This window comes from Cyprinus carpio, chromosome B6, assembly GCF_018340385.1.
Source record: "Cyprinus carpio isolate SPL01 chromosome B6, ASM1834038v1, whole genome shotgun sequence".
Lineage (NCBI taxonomy): Eukaryota > Metazoa > Chordata > Actinopteri > Cypriniformes > Cyprinidae > Cyprinus > Cyprinus carpio.
The window spans coordinates 23,611,463-23,628,443 of record NC_056602.1 but is presented as its reverse complement, the minus strand read 5'-3'; the positions used below and the strand labels follow the sequence as shown (position 1 = coordinate 23,628,443).

The 16,981-nt window shown below is 35.5% G+C and overlaps 1 protein-coding gene across 1 annotated transcript in view; it reads left to right on the top strand.

Annotated features, from left to right (window-relative positions):
• Window positions 1-3,550: 3,550 nt before the first annotated feature.
• Window positions 3,551-16,981, top strand: part of cntn3b (contactin 3b) — a 60,092-nt gene continuing 46,661 nt past the window's right edge. The window contains exons 1-3 of the mRNA XM_042726366.1: window positions 3,551-4,034; window positions 13,150-13,287; window positions 15,560-15,704. Coding sequence (XP_042582300.1) covers window positions 13,233-13,287; window positions 15,560-15,704 — 200 coding nt within the window. The 5' untranslated portion in view covers window positions 3,551-4,034; window positions 13,150-13,232. The remainder of the gene's footprint in view (window positions 4,035-13,149; window positions 13,288-15,559; window positions 15,705-16,981) is intronic.

Sequence of the window (16,981 nt, the reverse complement as noted above, 5' to 3'; positions counted from 1 at the left end):
ATAACATAAAGAGGATTATCAGTGGAACTCAAAATGAAACCCCAACTGTAATTTTGTTTCACATTGTGGTTGTTAGTATTGACTAATTGTTGAATGAATAAAATCATGTTGGGTTAAATCTTGAATAATAAACACACATGTTGGTTTTATTTTTTATTATTGTTATATGTTTAAAAAAAAGGTGCACCATGCCAGAAGTTATTTTTTATTTTTTTAATGACCAGCAGGAAGTAATTTGACGAAGAAACACATTTAAATGGTTTATTTAAAGTTATTTGTTCATTATACACCACTTTATTGCTATTTTATGAGCATCCTGGGCCTGCAAAGAGAAGAAAATGAGTTTGCTACCCTGAGGGAACATCATGCAGTAGCGGGTTAAAACTGAAGGCTGATATGAACAGCAGGTTGTGCTTAACTTATGTAGTTTGATGGAGGCATAAATAACTACACAGCTCTTTGGAAATTAATTTCATTTACTTCCTTGGCCAGACAGCCAATGTCTGACAAACTAATGATTAATTTTTTTTTTTTTTTTTTTTTTGGTACTTTCAGTATATTTCATCAAATTAAATCTAAGACTAACTGAATTTAAACTATTAAAACCATTTATGAAATGATTGATATTGCATGACTTTTTAAGGCTTATCATTTTTTGTAAATGCTACTTTTTTTAATAAAAAATTCCAAATTCATTTGTTAAAAATTTAAACTAACTAAATAAATAAATATATAGGTCAAGCACAGTTTAATTAAAAGTTTCTCACAACAGTTTGATCGTGATTGATGATTATGACATTAATGATTGATGACTAGTCATTAAAAGTTTCCCCAACTGTTTGGTTATGATTAATGATGAGCCATGATTGACAGGTCATTCAGGAGTTCCATTATTAAATATATTTTGAAAGCCAGAAATAATGATTTTCTTGAAATTCAGGGCATTGGAAACAAATTAGGAGACAGAAATTTATGGGTTCATATATAAATAAAATGAAACTTAAAATATATGGTGCAATTACTCCTCTTCTGATGAGATTCACTTTGATTTGGGAAACTAAACTCAACCCATTCAGAATACAATTCTAAAAAATCAACATCAACTGCATTTGGAAACTGTTTTCCAAAAACATACATTTAGATTAAGTTGTAGATGCCAATTAGAAACAAAAAGAGATACTCAAGAAGCATAATTTGGAAGAAAACACATCACGAGATACTGGAACAGCTCATCTGTGTCTCAAGAGTGCCCAAGTAAGACACTGTGCACTGTCTAGAGAATACAATGAAAGACAAGTCATGCTGAATAAGCAGTGAAGTGCCCTTGATTTACTCAAAGCCTATAGGGGAACCAGATGGATCTGTGTCACCTGCCCAGCTTTGAAGTTCACAAGCCCCAGCAGGATATCCACCAAATGAGGGATCAAATTCTGTTTGATGCCACTTTCCCCTCTATATTGGAAGATAAAATAACGTGAAAAGATTTGACTTTATTGCACATAGCCAGTGTCTCATCCTCATGTCTGCATGATGAAATCTGAGGTTAGGGCTGCATTTCATGCTTTGCTTGGATGTTTGGGTCGCTGGCTCAGCTTGGAGGCAACAAACTGATGTTTTCACACAGCTGTATCCTATACAACAACAGTTCCTACACCATTTTTTTTTGCAGTGTATGCTTTTCTTTGGAACAATTTTCACTCTGAAATCACTAGTAATTTATGTATTTATTTATTTTTCAAAAAAGACAGAAATGGCACTTAACACATTGAATTAACCCTGAAATTTTGAAGAAAGACTTAAATAGCATTTTCTTGTATAGCATAGTCTTATTATGATAAAAGAAAAGTACCCTAGTATTGTATTCAATAATAGAATATATTATATTTCTTGTCTTTTTAATATATTAGGTTTATATTTAATGATAGTAGCCCCCTTTTAAAATTTGACTTAACAGTGTTTTATTGATTGAGACTGTTAAGTGTTTGGTTCACTCTGCAAAATGATATGGATGTATTCTCGATTATCCTTTAAGTATTTATATTGCAAAGACTATAGGATCATTGCTTGGTTTAATTATAATAGTAAATGGAGTTTAATTTGGTGATGAAAAATAACAGCCTAAACAAGCTGCAGTGTTTTAGTACCTCAGTCCAAACAAGAACAGATTTTGACTCAGGTCCAAGACTAAGACCATATCTTCAGGAGCATTTAGACCTGGCCTGAACCGGTCCAAAATTATAGAAAATATGGTCTTGAAATCTGACTTGAGATGGACTTGAGTCAGAGTCCAGTTTAGTCAACTCTTCGGTCTGGTTTAAGTTTGTTTAGCTGGTCTCCTAGCTTTACCAGGTGGCCCCAAACCCTCCCAAACCATCAAACCAGTCTGGACAGCAGAACTCAGCCAGCTAAAACCAGCAAACCACCTTAGGCAGGATTTATTTTTTTCCAGCAGTGTATAGCATTGAAGGACAAAGGTTGTGTGAAGTTCACAAGAGGAACTGTAACTGTGTTATGGCGGCATTCAGCAGTAGAGTGTGCTGTTTTGTAGCTGAATTCTAAATGACCTGGAATGGTAGGGTTATCTGAGATTCACTGGTTTCCTAGTCAGTTTAAATTACGGAAGACTGGGGCTAATTGTCACACATGGATGTTCACAAGGGTTGTAGAGTATGTCAGTACCTATAAGGTTTTTAGACAAAAGTCTAATTACGCAAATGCATATTTTCTCTAGCTGTATCTTTATGAATGTTTATTTTAAATACCTAGTTCAAAATCATTTCAGCACAATAGAATAAGAGAATTCTGTCTTCCAAACTTAAAATTCCAATAATCATCATATTTTAATTGTTATTGCATAATCAAACGAATACAAAATAGCAGCTTACGGTAGGTTTTCATTTATTGAGGCAAGTTGCCATGTTGTTTACCATGCTATTTTTAAAGCCAAAATATTGTTTTAATATACATATTTTTGCTGTTTCACCAACTGTTTTGTTACAGTGTGACAACATGTCCCATTTGGTTGATTGATATGTGTTCAATGAACTGTATCTTTTATTGGTGGACATGTTTAATTGTTTTTTGTAGTCCAGACTTCAAAGCTTGTGCCTTTAATTGACTTTCAAAAATAAACCTGCCCTGAGAAATATTCACAGGAGTAAAACGTGTGACAACTAGCACTCATCTCCCCTAAGTCGGAGCTGTGAACAAACTGCAAGTGCTACAGGGGGGAACGCTTTTGTGGAACAAATGAATCTTCTTACATATTAGGTTTATCCTGAGCTGCCCTTGTCATATCTCAGCATAGCACATATTCAGTATGAGCTTTATTCAAATGTACGGGGAATTAAAGCAGAGCCATTACATGCTATTACGGTTCTAATATTGCAAGACTGTGCAAATGAGGGTCCAGTTTATGACAGATATCCTATTTCTAACGCACAAACCAGAAAATAGCAAATGACACTGCATGCAGGAGAGGGCAGGCATTAGACAAGCGGTGCAAATGATCACTATCACATAAAAATCTTCCCTTAGAGGCACTTTGCTCATTGAATTTGGGGCGTGCTTACAAAGACACTCTCAGCTAGAGGTGCATCAGCATGTAAGGTACCACAACTGCGCATTTCATCCACTGAGCGCCTGCTGGAGGAGGAGATACGAATCATATATACCTAACCAACCGTCTTTCTGGATCACTCTGCTGGTCGGAACCGATCACGGAGCACGTGCGTGCAGTGGATACGCCGGAGCGCTGTGAGTCGTGGACTAATTGCGGGGCGCTTGCGGGAATACGAGGAACATCTCTTTGCACGAGAGGGAATAAATCTAATTTTCGTGTTCGTCTCCACACAGACTTCGATTAAGAGGGCATTTAGTTGGTGCTAAAAGTGAGACAGCGATATCAGGAAAGATGTTACCGACGACATTAGGGGGTTAGAGGTGCTGAGGTTCATCCCATCACTGAATATGGAGTAAATTCCCACGTCTTTTCTTATTTTGACACGGAATACAGTGCACGGGAGCGCGTCACGGTGAGTTATTCATTATCCATGCGCTATTAGATTATTTAAAGTTAAGCAGTAAGCGCAAGTTTCATTCGAAATGCCAAATAATGCAATGTTTAGATGGATACCGTTATAAATATGCATTATGTTAAATATGAAAAGCAAGCGCTGCTTTTACACTTCAAATCCTGACCACAACCCCAATTATAATTCAACGTATTGATAGGGATGGGAATTTAATAATTACTTCAAACCCGGTTCCACTTGCGATCTTTTAGTACTTTTAAGGAAGGAATAGCCTAGTATATGGGGGAGAAAAGAAATGTAATTCTTAAAGCATTTAGCTACTCTGCAGTCTGTAGGCTCTGTTGGATAATTTGAGAATTTAAAGGACAGATAGTCTGATAACAAAACAAAACAAAAAAAAAAAACCTTTAAAGGGGCTTAGACTTTTCATGTAGACTTTTCAGAGTTTCAAATATCAGACAAAAATGTGATGATTTATTTCATTCAGTCATATTAACGAATATTCTAACACTAATTAGAGTTAGAGCAGAACTCTGTATCTTTCATGGATATCAACAAAACCTGTTTCACGTACGAGATTTAAATGTAACAACATAGTTCGTTTCAGGTGAACAAAACAAAATGAATAACTTGAGGTTTTGCAAGCAAACAATTCATATAACACCACGACGAATCCGTAAGAATCACCAAAAAGATTCAGATCTCAGGAGTCATTTGTTAGAGAATTGGACCCTGTCGTGCTTGTTGAACCGGATCACAAAAATGCACATCTGCATCGGACCACCACATATAGCTCTGTATGTTTTGGATTCACTAAAGAGAACAGGATCACAAGAGAGTGATTTTTTTTTTTTTTCGAGAGTCGTACTAAACTAAGTTTTTTTTTTTTTTTTTTTTTTTTTTTTTTTCACTTAACATGAATCATAATTCTTCAAGAATCAGACTAAACTGGTCGCGCCTAGAGTAGGCAAGAGGTAAAATAGTAGCGTTCTACTGTAGGAATTTGTGCGCCCCAAATATCGTACTTTCATAGTGCAGTGTGTACTGAATTCATTGTAGGACTTACTCCTGGATTGATGATGGGCGTTTTTCAGGTATGCAGGTGCAGTGTTGCCAGATTGGATTGAAGATCTATTTGTGTTTTTAAATTTATTATAAACAGACACTTAAAAAGAACTTCGATTTCAAACTCTGAATTTAATTAAAGGGTTACTCAACCGCAAAATAATTTTTTGTTGTCATTAATCACTTACCCCCATCTCGTTCCAAACCCATAAAAGCTTTGTTCGTCTTCGGAACACAATTTAAGATATTTTGGATGAAAACAGGGAGGCTTGAGACTGTCCCATACACTGCCAAAAAATAGCAGTGTCAAGGTCCAGGAAAGTATGAAAAGCATCGTCAGAATAGTCCATCTGCCATCAGTGATTCAACCGTAACGTTATGAAGCGACAAGAATACTTTTTGTACACGGTGTAAACAAAAATAACGACTTTATTCAACAATTCCTCTCCTCTGTGTCTCTCCAAATCAGCGTAGCACCATTTTGGGAATTCTGAGCAGTACGCAGATGGCGTGAGCTCTTCTGTGTCACCCGCGCTGCGCCGATGCGCTGTTTGCTTTCAAACCAAAGCATAAATACATGTAAAAAATGTATATCCTTCTGGCGTGGCTGATACAGAAGATTGTAAGCCGCCTGCGTACTGCTCAAATTTGTCAAAATAGAGCTACGCTGATTTGGAAAAATACAGAGGAGAGGAATTGTTGAATGAAGTCGTTATTTTTGTTTTCTTTGTGTACAAAAAGTATTTTCATCGCTTCATAACGTTACGGTTGAATCACTGATGGCAGATGGAGTATTCTGACGATGATTTTCATACTTTCCTGGACCTTGACACTGTTATTTATTTGGCAGTCTATGGGACAGTTTTAAGCCTCCCTGTTTTCATCCAAAATATCTTAAATTGTGTTCCTGAAGACAAACTAAACTTTTACGGTTTGGAACGACATGGGGGTAAGTGAATAATGATACAATTTTCATTTTGGGATAGAGTATCCCTTTTTTTTGATAAAATTTAATTTTTAATGAGTAGGTAATTAAATAGTAATTGATAAATTAAGAATAGTTAAATGAAAAGATATGATAACAAGATACAAATAAAATGAACTGTGCTTTAATTTTCTGGTAGGTACAACAGTAATTTTCAGGTACAGTAATACGACAGAAACTGAACAATCTATTTAACTTTAAAATAACACCGGTTAGTCTTATAAATCGACTGTTTATGTGAATACTCATAAAGATGATCATTTTGACACTTTTTTTTAAGTATTTGGCTGTTTACATGCAATAATGCACAACACAACTTAATTTTGTATTCGCGACGCGTGCTATCAGATGCGGCTCTGTGTGCGCGTGCTTTGGGTGTAAACTCACAGAAAGGGGTCTCACAGTTTAAAATAGTAAGACTCAAAAGCACGTGCATATGATACATTCATCTGTCCCGAGTGTCTTTCGTGCTGAAATATTTACGGAAATTTCCTACGTTACAAGTGTGGAAACTGCGGGAATCAGTAGAATTATGCGCAATCCCCGCAATCGCATTCACATGTTTGTAGTTAAAACTAAACGCCCGCCAGTTGCATCAAAAGCAGCCCAAATTTTATTAACCCACCCAATGCATTTTCTCCGGTCTGATGTTACCAAAAGAAGCCCATTCAGGTTCCCGCCCAATCTGGCAACCCTGTGAAGGTGCGTAGTAGCGATATATTTCCGGACAAAATAGGCTACATCTGCCATGTTGGCATGACCTCTGAACCATATGTTCCTTGACCAATGATATTCTATCAACAACAGCGAAAACAATTTAATCAGCTGTTGTTAACCGAATACAATTTAACCAGAAGTAACTTTCTTTTGGACAGAGCATGACTTAAAAAAGCACATTTTGTGGCCATTTTATATTTTTCAACTTGTTAAATTATATTATGTGAACTCTTACAGAGTCATATGCTATTGTAGTAGCAGCACATGTGTGATTTATGTGAACTGCACTGATCTCAGTCATGTAGGGCAGAAGATCACATGGGGCACAAACATCACTCTTATCTTGCAGATAACCTTGTATTTCCTCAGACTCAAGATATGATGGATAAGGGATAAAAACTGGCAGGTGCTACCTATAGGTCTTCAGCATCTCCATTTGTTCTAATTCAAGCCATCCATAACAAAATTCTCTTATGCATCCCTCACAGTATGGAAGATGCATATGGAATCCCATGGAGAGAAAATTCAGGGAATTGTGCTTTGCAGGCCTGGAAAAGTGATTTTTCTGGTTCTGCTCTGTTCTAAATATTTAAACAGATAGATATGGCTCTTTTGTAAATGGTTGTGTAGAATATAACTTGTCAGCTTGAAACATCAGTCAGTTGAGGGTCTTCTTGGAGCCATCTGAATGCTAAAAAGAATAATTGTTTAATCTAATTCCACAAAGTAATCAGGAATGACTGGAAAAAGAATGGAAATTAATTTGTTGAAACATTTGAGAACACTACAGTTGTCAGTAAGAGAGTAAAACCACATTGTCATGTAATACTTTTAAGAATCCGACCTGGGTTAGTTTCTTTTGAAGTAAACCCTCAAACAAGTGTTATGTGGATCAATAAACTATCAGCCTCTCCATAGTTCAGATCAGCCTACACTGCCTCCATGGACTGGTTTATACTGTAGTCTCACAAAGGTGTGACTAAGCTTTGGGAACTTTAGTGCCATTATGTATTGCAGAACTGAGACAGAGAGAGGAAGGACACACAGTAGAAAATACACATTCGGCTCTCTATCCGCACCACATCTGCTATTCAAATAGGAATGGGATCCTTCTCTCGTGTGTTCATGTTTATTTATGGATGCATCTGGGATGCATGGCTCATCTCATAGTGTTGCTAACAAGCACAGCCAAATTAGAGGTGAGAACACTGGGAAACAGCAGTGTGCAGAATTCAGTCGAACCACTCCACAGCACAGCTTGGCTTCCTCCGAGACAATTTATTCCTCTCATTGTGGCATATAAAGTTTATTTAAAGAGAGACTAAAGATAAATTTGAACATGTGGGAGGAATTCATCAGAGATGAAACTTAAAGTAATGTTAGTTTATATAATGGTGAGGTTTTTCTTTTTTTTTTTCTTAATAACCATCTCTCAAATTTGCTTCCTGCAGTCCGGATCACAAACTTTTTTCTCTCATTATCTAAGTGCATTTTTTTTCTATCTTTTTAAATCTCTTGCAGAGGATTAAAGGAGTACTTCACCCCAAGATAAAAGCTGTCATTGTGTTGTTCTAAACCTGTATGACTTTCTTACTTCTTTGGAATTAAAACAAATTAATTTTGTAGAACTTTCTTGTGGTCGATGTGATGCTACTCCAAGTCTACTCCAAGTCAATTAAGTAATGTTTCACTAATAATCTTCCCCTCCACTGAACTGTTATCTGTTTCTAATCAGTCACTGTCTCTGAAGAAATCTTTCAGACTGATTCTGTGAACCAAATCAAACTATTTCTCGAAGATCTTTTAAAACTACTTTGAAACGTGTAATATAACACAAAATTGGACCTTTTTTATATTTTTAGGAATGTACAGTTTATCTTTACCTATACCATAAGATATATGTAAATTGGTATTGCCAGAATTATATGTATATAAGGTTGTACATAATGGCTAAATTTGCACAATCATAATTTTTTATGTACATCAATAAAACAGTGAAGAATTTGAATGTCAGCTCTTTATACAGGTTATCATCCATACAATGAAAATAACAATAAAAATGTGAATTTTAATATTGGTCCATCTCAACTTTTATGATGCTTTAGCATCCTGTTAGAAGCTTCAAAATTTGAGTCCCCATTCATTGTTGCGTGGAAAAGAGCGACTATAGCATTTTTTTTTTTTTGGAAAAAAAAGAAAGAAGAAAGTTCCAGGTTTGGAATGACAACAAATGATGACAATTTTCTTTCCTGGGTGAACTTTCTCTTTAAGGCAGAAGTGTGTTTTTTGGGGGGGCGAAGGGGGTATCTGCCACTGTGATTATTGGGTTGTGGGACGGCTCGCTGGCTGCCATCTTACTGTTAAGTGCACTTTCTCTTGCTGCCCCATGACACTTCTATAGACCGCACAGACCGCACCTTTCAATTTTATAGTCACCAAAAGAGGAAATCTGTTTCTTTGTTGGTCAACACATCTAAATGCTGTGCTGGATAAGCACGGTTGAATTGTGTATACCGCTGTTCAAAGATTCTGCTTTAGTTGGGCTCACCTCTGTATTCTTTCATTGTTGGTCATTTGCATTCAAGCTACAACATTTTATTTATTTTATTCTATTTTATTTTATTTTATTTTGTTTTGTGTTGTTATTTAATTTAATGGAAGCTATTTTTAATAGTTTTAGTTCACAATAAAAACAGTGGTTGCAGCAGACACCATCACAGCACTCTTTCTGTGGAACATGGAACATGATTTATTCTCACTGTCTAAAACACAATATATAGTCAACTTCACCATATTGTTACAAGAACTGATGATTTATAGCAGGGGTATGAATCTAGCTCCCACACCAAATGTTTAATGTCAGTCGAAGTACCACCAAGCAGTTGATCTACAGTAATTATAGTCTAAAAGTACACATAATCCTCAGGTTCAGGGCTTTAGTGTAAGAAGTAATTTAGCTGACACTTCTTTCCAAAGAGGTATACTTATTAAAGGGACAATCCCCATGGAATAACCTGGGGTTAAGTGGCTTGCTCAAAAGCATGACGGGGATGGTTTCAGGGGCCATTCCCTCCAGAACCTCAGTTTGTCAAGAGATGAGTTAGGTAGGATACCTTCATCAATCAACAATAGTTTTTGGTCAGAATTTCTGTCAAAAAAACATTGTTTTCATGACCCTATTTTTAGGTTGCAACCTACATATGAACCACTAGTCTAAACCTAACCCTAAAATCTGATTGATTAAAAAAAAATAATAATAAAAATCTGGTTTATAAAATATTATTCCAGAACTAGGATTTTGATCCAGGAACACGTCATACTTAACAAAATCGCCTAATAATGTTAGAATCCAATTGATATATGGGATTTATTTCAACCATAAAAATCAATATCTATTGTGGAATCTGTTTTAGCTTCAAATGGGAGATTTACTAATTGGCTCAATATGTAGCTTTTCTCATCTACCAGTGGGATGCTGGCAGATCGTGCACCATAATCATAGGAGCTACAGAGCTTGGCATGTTCATTACCACTTCCCATACTGCTGATCATCTCTATAATACAATGTATTATCCGTTTGTAATCACATGTAGACTGTTGCGCATGCTGGTCTAGTCCTTAGATCTTCACACAAATGAAATCACCCCAAATAGCAAAAAAGACACCTTTAACCACTTGCTAATCAAGAAGTGATCACATTTACTGGTGCACCAGAACAGAATCATGCAATGGCTTTTATCGCATAGCACTGTTGTAGAGGTGATGCTACACTGCCTCATTACATTTAGCTAGTGGAATGCTCATCATTTTGCTTAATAAGATGGTTGGTGGAAGCTGGTGGAAAATGACACCACAGCTCAGTTTTTGGAGTACTCATGAGAGATTGGTTGTAATTGCAATTCATGCCCCGTCTCGCGTGTTGCTGGATGTGACATGCACACAATTTGAAATCTACATCCAGTTTGTTAACTCACATTTTCTTTTCCAAACACAGAAATCTGCTCTCGGAAGCCTTGCTGTGGGGCATGAGTTGTCCTTTATTTTGTCGCCTTGCCTGTTAGCGTGCAGGTTACATGCAGAGGTCATAATGAGAAACAATGACAACTGTAGCTACAGTTCCTCTTCCCTCTTGTCCTGATTCAAAAGCCGAGCTGTGTAATCCAATCTGACAGAGTTTCCTGCGGCATAATGTGCCCCCAAACTTAAAAGACGCCAGTCAAATCCTCCCAGAGACCCCCTGTCCCTGCAATTACTACAGATACCCCAGCAGTCATCCCCACTAGGATACAGCATTAAACAAAAAGTTTTTCTGAAGATTATGCATAATGAAATGATAGCAGATTACCCTTTCTCTAAGCCTTCATGCCTTTATTGATTTAAAGGACCAGTACAGCAGAAATTAGTAAGTTTTATGAAAAAGAACTGTGAAAAGAGTGTATGCAAATGGTTTTAAACCTCAGGGTGTTAAATAAAGACTGACTAACTGGTTCTATAGAACGAAAAAAAAAAAAATCATATGGCCTCAGGCCATAGAGCTGGAACTGTGACAGTTAGGGATTTTCAAAGCAAAATAAAGCGAGTAAAGGAAAATCTCCAATACTCAAAGGAGTCAGTCTCTCATGAAATGTTATGAAGTGCATGCCATTCTGTTAATACAATGTTTATTATAGTATAAAATACAGTAAATGTAGCTTTTTGATCCAGAAACCCATATGATGGCATATAAAAGAAGGAACATATAAAGCATTGTTATATATTTTAGTGAACAATAAGTGAAATAAATTAAATATATACCTTCAATTCACACTATGCTACCTGTGACTGTGCAACATTAACACAAGTTTGGTATGCCAGTCAATTAAACATTTAAATCAAATTATTCTGGCTTTTCAACAATTAATTAATATAATTAATTTAGACTGATTGTGTATAATTAATATTTGCTATGAAATGTTTTTGAATATAATTCAGAATTGTACTGATTAGACATTATGAACTTTGTTACATGTTAAGTGTTTTATTCTCTACAGTCCACAAAATTTTTTGAATTGTTGATTTTTGCACACATTGCATTGTGTGTACTGGATACTACTTTTTTAAGACCAGAGCTGAGTAGATTACTTACAAATTGTAGTCCATTACTACTGATTCCAAATTACACAACAAAAACTGTAGTTAGTAACGCAATCCATTATATTACACCTTTTGGGTAATATAATCAGACTAATTTCTGATTACTTTTAGATAACATTTGTAAAAAGGGGAAAGAGATTGGGCTGACAAAATAAATAAATAAATAAATAAATAAAGTTTGGGAATTAGGGAAAAAGAGGAATTAGGGAGAATCATTAAATTATGAATAATAGTAACTGTAGTTTGATTATGAGTAAAATGTAATTTAATCTAATTACAAGTACTTAATTTTTTGGAATCTTATTACATAATTCAGATTACATGTAATCAGTTACTACCCAGCACTTTTTAAGATGGTGTTAAGTTTAAAGTAGTTAAACTTTGAAAAACACATCTCGAGACCACTGCTTTTTATTCCATTTGGTTGCACTCCATCTGCTTTTGAATGCAAGGATATTTCCTGCAAGATGGCATCACACTGTAATTGAGATATGCGTAAACCTCATATGTAAATGGCTGCATTTCTGGTAATCAAAATGAAAGGACCTCTGAGAAGTCATTGCGAATTATTCTGTCAGATTCAACCCTACGCAGGGCCTCAGAAGATGTCATTTTGCCTGTATATGTGGGTGGAATGATATGTGCTAGTGAAAGCAGCTAACAGTATTTAGGTTGGCTTCTAGCTCCTATTAATAGTCAAGAGAAAGTAGCTTTTGAGGTCAACAAATTCCAGCCCCCTGATTTCTCTGATGTTGCAGGTTTCTGTTTGTTTCTTCGCTATCACGAATAATAATGCATAATTTAGACCGCATCAAGCTTCAGAACAAAAGCAGTTGCTACTCTCTTTAAACGTGCAATGAATATTTTGTACAGAGTTAACAGTTGGGGGTTTCTAACTGTCTGCTTTCTTGTTTTATTCTTCCATCGAAGCGTCGCTCCCATCTGTCATTCATACTCAAAACATCATTGCATTGATTTTCTGCACATTTTAACTCCAGTCTCCCAGGGCTTTTGTTTGCAGAGCTTTAATATTTTAGTCACCGTCATATTGAAAACATCTCAGTTGTTAACTTTCTCTTTGATCCAAAAACATTTCACCAGTATTTGTCCCCACAGTCGAGGTGATTACTTCAATAGAGGTGTAATCTCACAGATCTGTCATATTTGACTCAGAATGTCTTATTTTAATTATTTCTGTAATTACTTTCCCCACAGATTATACGTCTCACATTCAAGGGAGAAATCATTCCATTCACAAGCAATTGGATGAGAGTCATACTTGCCCTTGGCAACTAAAGATGACGTTACTATGGAAACGACTTGTGGTGCTATCAGTCATTGGCTGCCTCGCAGGTAAATTATTGTCCTGCTGTTTTTCAAACTGAATGTTTTTTTTTTCATTCTGTTTTTATTTTGGGCTGAATGTATATGTGTAACGGACTGTCATAAAAGCAAGTATTTCATTACAATCTTAAGCCTTGGATTCATTCAGTCCTTGGAGGAGGTTTCAGACAAGACAAGTCGGATACGTGCATTAATGTCAAATATATTGTTGTTTTTAATACCATTGAACTTAATTACTATGTTATGTTCAGAAAAGAAATAACAATATGATATTGAGAAAGTAATGCCTTTTTGGGCTTAGTTTTTGAAGTAATAAATTTCAACAGGAAAGCCCTCACATGAAAAAAAAGTAAATTAAATAAATAAATAAAATAACCCTAATTTTGAACCCGAGTTATATATATATATATATATATATATATATATATATATATATATATATATATATATATATATATATATATATATATAGTTCAAAAGTTTCAAGAGTCATAGATTCTTTTATGTCCTTGAAAGCCTCTTCAAAATTATTGTGGGAAAGCTCATCAGTGCTGTATTTATTTGATAAAAAAACAAAAAAACAAACAAACAAACAAAAAAACACAACTTAGATCAATGTATTTTAAAATGTAGTTTATTCCTGTGATGGAATTTTCAGATGATTTTTCAGAAATAATTCTGATTAGGTGCTTTAGTAACATTTCTTATTAATATCAATGTTGAAAACTGATGTGCTGCTTTATATTTTGTCTTTTTTTATGAATAGAAACATTATAAATGTAATTGCTGTTATCAAAAATATAGATTTCTTGCAAAAATTTAAAACTGACCTCAAACTTTTGAACGATAGTGTATACGCACACACACACACACACACACACACACACACACACACATATAATATACACACACACATTATAATATAATATAATATATAATATAATTATATTATTATTATTATTATTATTATTATTATTATTATTATTATTATTATTATTATTATTATTATTATTATTATTATTTATCCAGTCCTTTTATTTGCATTTATGTTTGGTTTCCCCAAGGCTACAGTAAAATTGTGGCCCAATACCTGTGCTTGATGATTATCAGGATTCCTGGGATGGAGGCTTGTCTGAACCTCACTAGAAACCGCTGCCTCTTCCTTCCTCTCTGAATGCAGTGGATTACAAATGCAACTCAGAGGAAAATTATTTTTGTTAGTTGGTGGCAGTATTTACAACAGAAGGTTTGATTAATGACAGTACAGATGCTATTGTGAAGGGAAAAACAGACTTAAATCATTTTCTTTTCATCTTGTATTCATGAAACTGAAACACAGAACAATTATAACTGACACATGCATCAAATATCCTATAGTTATGGTGTGTAATTTCAGAAATGATACACACAATCTTTCTTCTGTTGATATTACCACAACACCAGCTGGCACTGGAGTTCATTTTCCTGTAGTATGGTGTTTTTTATGAGTTTGCAGAATTATCTCGTAAATATGTCTGCACACTGTATCTCTGTATAATATTAATTAATAAAGAAAAAATAATGGCTGTAAATTTCAGGAATCTATTTAGATATATTACATAATATTCTGATAACTGGGGCATGATGGGGTCATCTGGAGCACACTTCTAGAAAAATGAAATGTAGGGAGCTGCGAAAGATGTGTCAATAATGATATTTTTCTGTAGTCCTGGATATTTTTAGTATCAAATAAAAACAGCTCAGTCAAAGCATGCACAACATAAATGTGTGTGTGTGTGTGCGCACACATACATATACACACCATTATTTCAATAATGTGATTTAAATTGGACATTGGGATGTAAATTAATACTTAGTTCAGTCATGATAACTCCTGAGAACTGAATGGTTCCTTCAATACTGGAGCATTAGCCAATCACAAGTACTTCCTAATCCAAGTAACCATATGTACCTTAGCTGAAGCCACCCTGCCGTATGATTATGAAAGCTTCTGTCCTTCCCTCCTCCTCCCCAGCACCACCTCTAGAGATCTGCTATGGGGCCAACCATTTCATGCAACAGGCTTTCCTTTTTTTTCCGAACAGATTCTTATATTCAAGCAAATTCTTGTATTTGCTTTGCAGCAGCAGCAACGTAGCATGTCTCGTACACCAAAATGAAGTTTTTGTACATTACGTTCCCCGTGTCAGTAAATGCTAGTTGAAATCATTTACTCTGAGAGTTGTCATGATTGAACTGTATTTTTATTAAATGTACAACAAATTTATTTTCTCTGTCTCAGTCTCATCAGCACATGCAGAAGACACAAAGTTTCTTGGTCCAAGCTGGAAAAAGGAACCCGAAGATCTGATACTGCCCATCCACTCTCCTGAGCAGGAGGCTATTTTAACCTGTGAGGCATCGGGAGTCCCTTCCCCTCAGTACAGGTATGAGCCCAATTTAGTGTTCTGTGCTAGCAATTTATTCATTCTTTCTTTGCTATTACAAACCATTTAAGCGGTTGTTTTTGGCGTATTGGCAGCTTATTCCTTTAAGGATCAGCTTGAAAAGTAATGGTACTGATTGCTATTGATTTTCCAGGTGAGAGGCAATTTGTTTGTCCTTTGTGTTTGCCGTTGCATAAATCCAGTAACCTACAATATTTCTAACGGCCTATCCCAGTGGCATCCTGCTGTGACCCATTTTCTATTTGCTTTCCAGAGTTTCACCAGTGTCAATTTAAATGTGCGTCAACTGCTTTACTAAAGACATAAAAAATACAAAAACAGCAATTTAGCCTACTTACGGAGATATGTTCAAGATTCATTACTTCTTTGGTGTGTACACATCTCAGCAAGAGCTTTAGGAATTAGCATGCCAAATTTATCTTTCTGAGAGGGTAATGCATGCTTACTGTAAGGACAGAAATTGGCTTTGAAAATGGGAGTGGTCTAAATGACTAATTTGTGCAAGAGATTCTAAGATACTGTCCCGCATATTCCCTGGTGAGGCGTCTGCTCTGAAAATAGCAGCGTGCTCCAGCTCTGTGGTATATTGTGTTTCGTAGCCTGGGTCAGCATCATGTAAATGCTCAGGCAAGCACAAGGGAGGGAAGTAATAACCTTGTGAGTGACATTCGATTTAAACACTTACATTTCCCTTTAGTGCATCTTTGTGGAAAACACCGATTTAACTCAACATTACGAGAGTATCAATGTACAGGAAGAAGAAGAGCACAGTGACAGTTGAAGTCGTGATACTACCTTTACTTTTGCATAGCGACAGTCTTCAAGGTCGAATAAGTTTGACTTTCGACCCAGCTCTTGGCTTATTTATGCAGATATGTAACCATAAATAAACTCTGGTGGAAAGGAAATGAAGTGGCTTATGCATATATTCAAAAACATGCAAAATAGTCATTTTCAGCTTTGTCACACTGAAATACACTGCACTTCCTTTAATTCTTTAATTCCTTTCTCACAGATATTAGGTATATTTGGTTTTGGATTGTCATGAAAATCATGTTCCCAAACCAACTGGCTGTGTGATTGCTTTTAAACATTTCGTATTTTTAGCCATTTCCTTTGTGCACAATTAAAGGTAGGAAACATTCTAACAACAGCGAACAGTGATGCTACTAACTCCATTTATCAGTAGTGTGACAGTAGTTCAGTTAAATAAAATACTTTTTGGTAACAAAATACTTTTGAGTAGCAGTGTAATG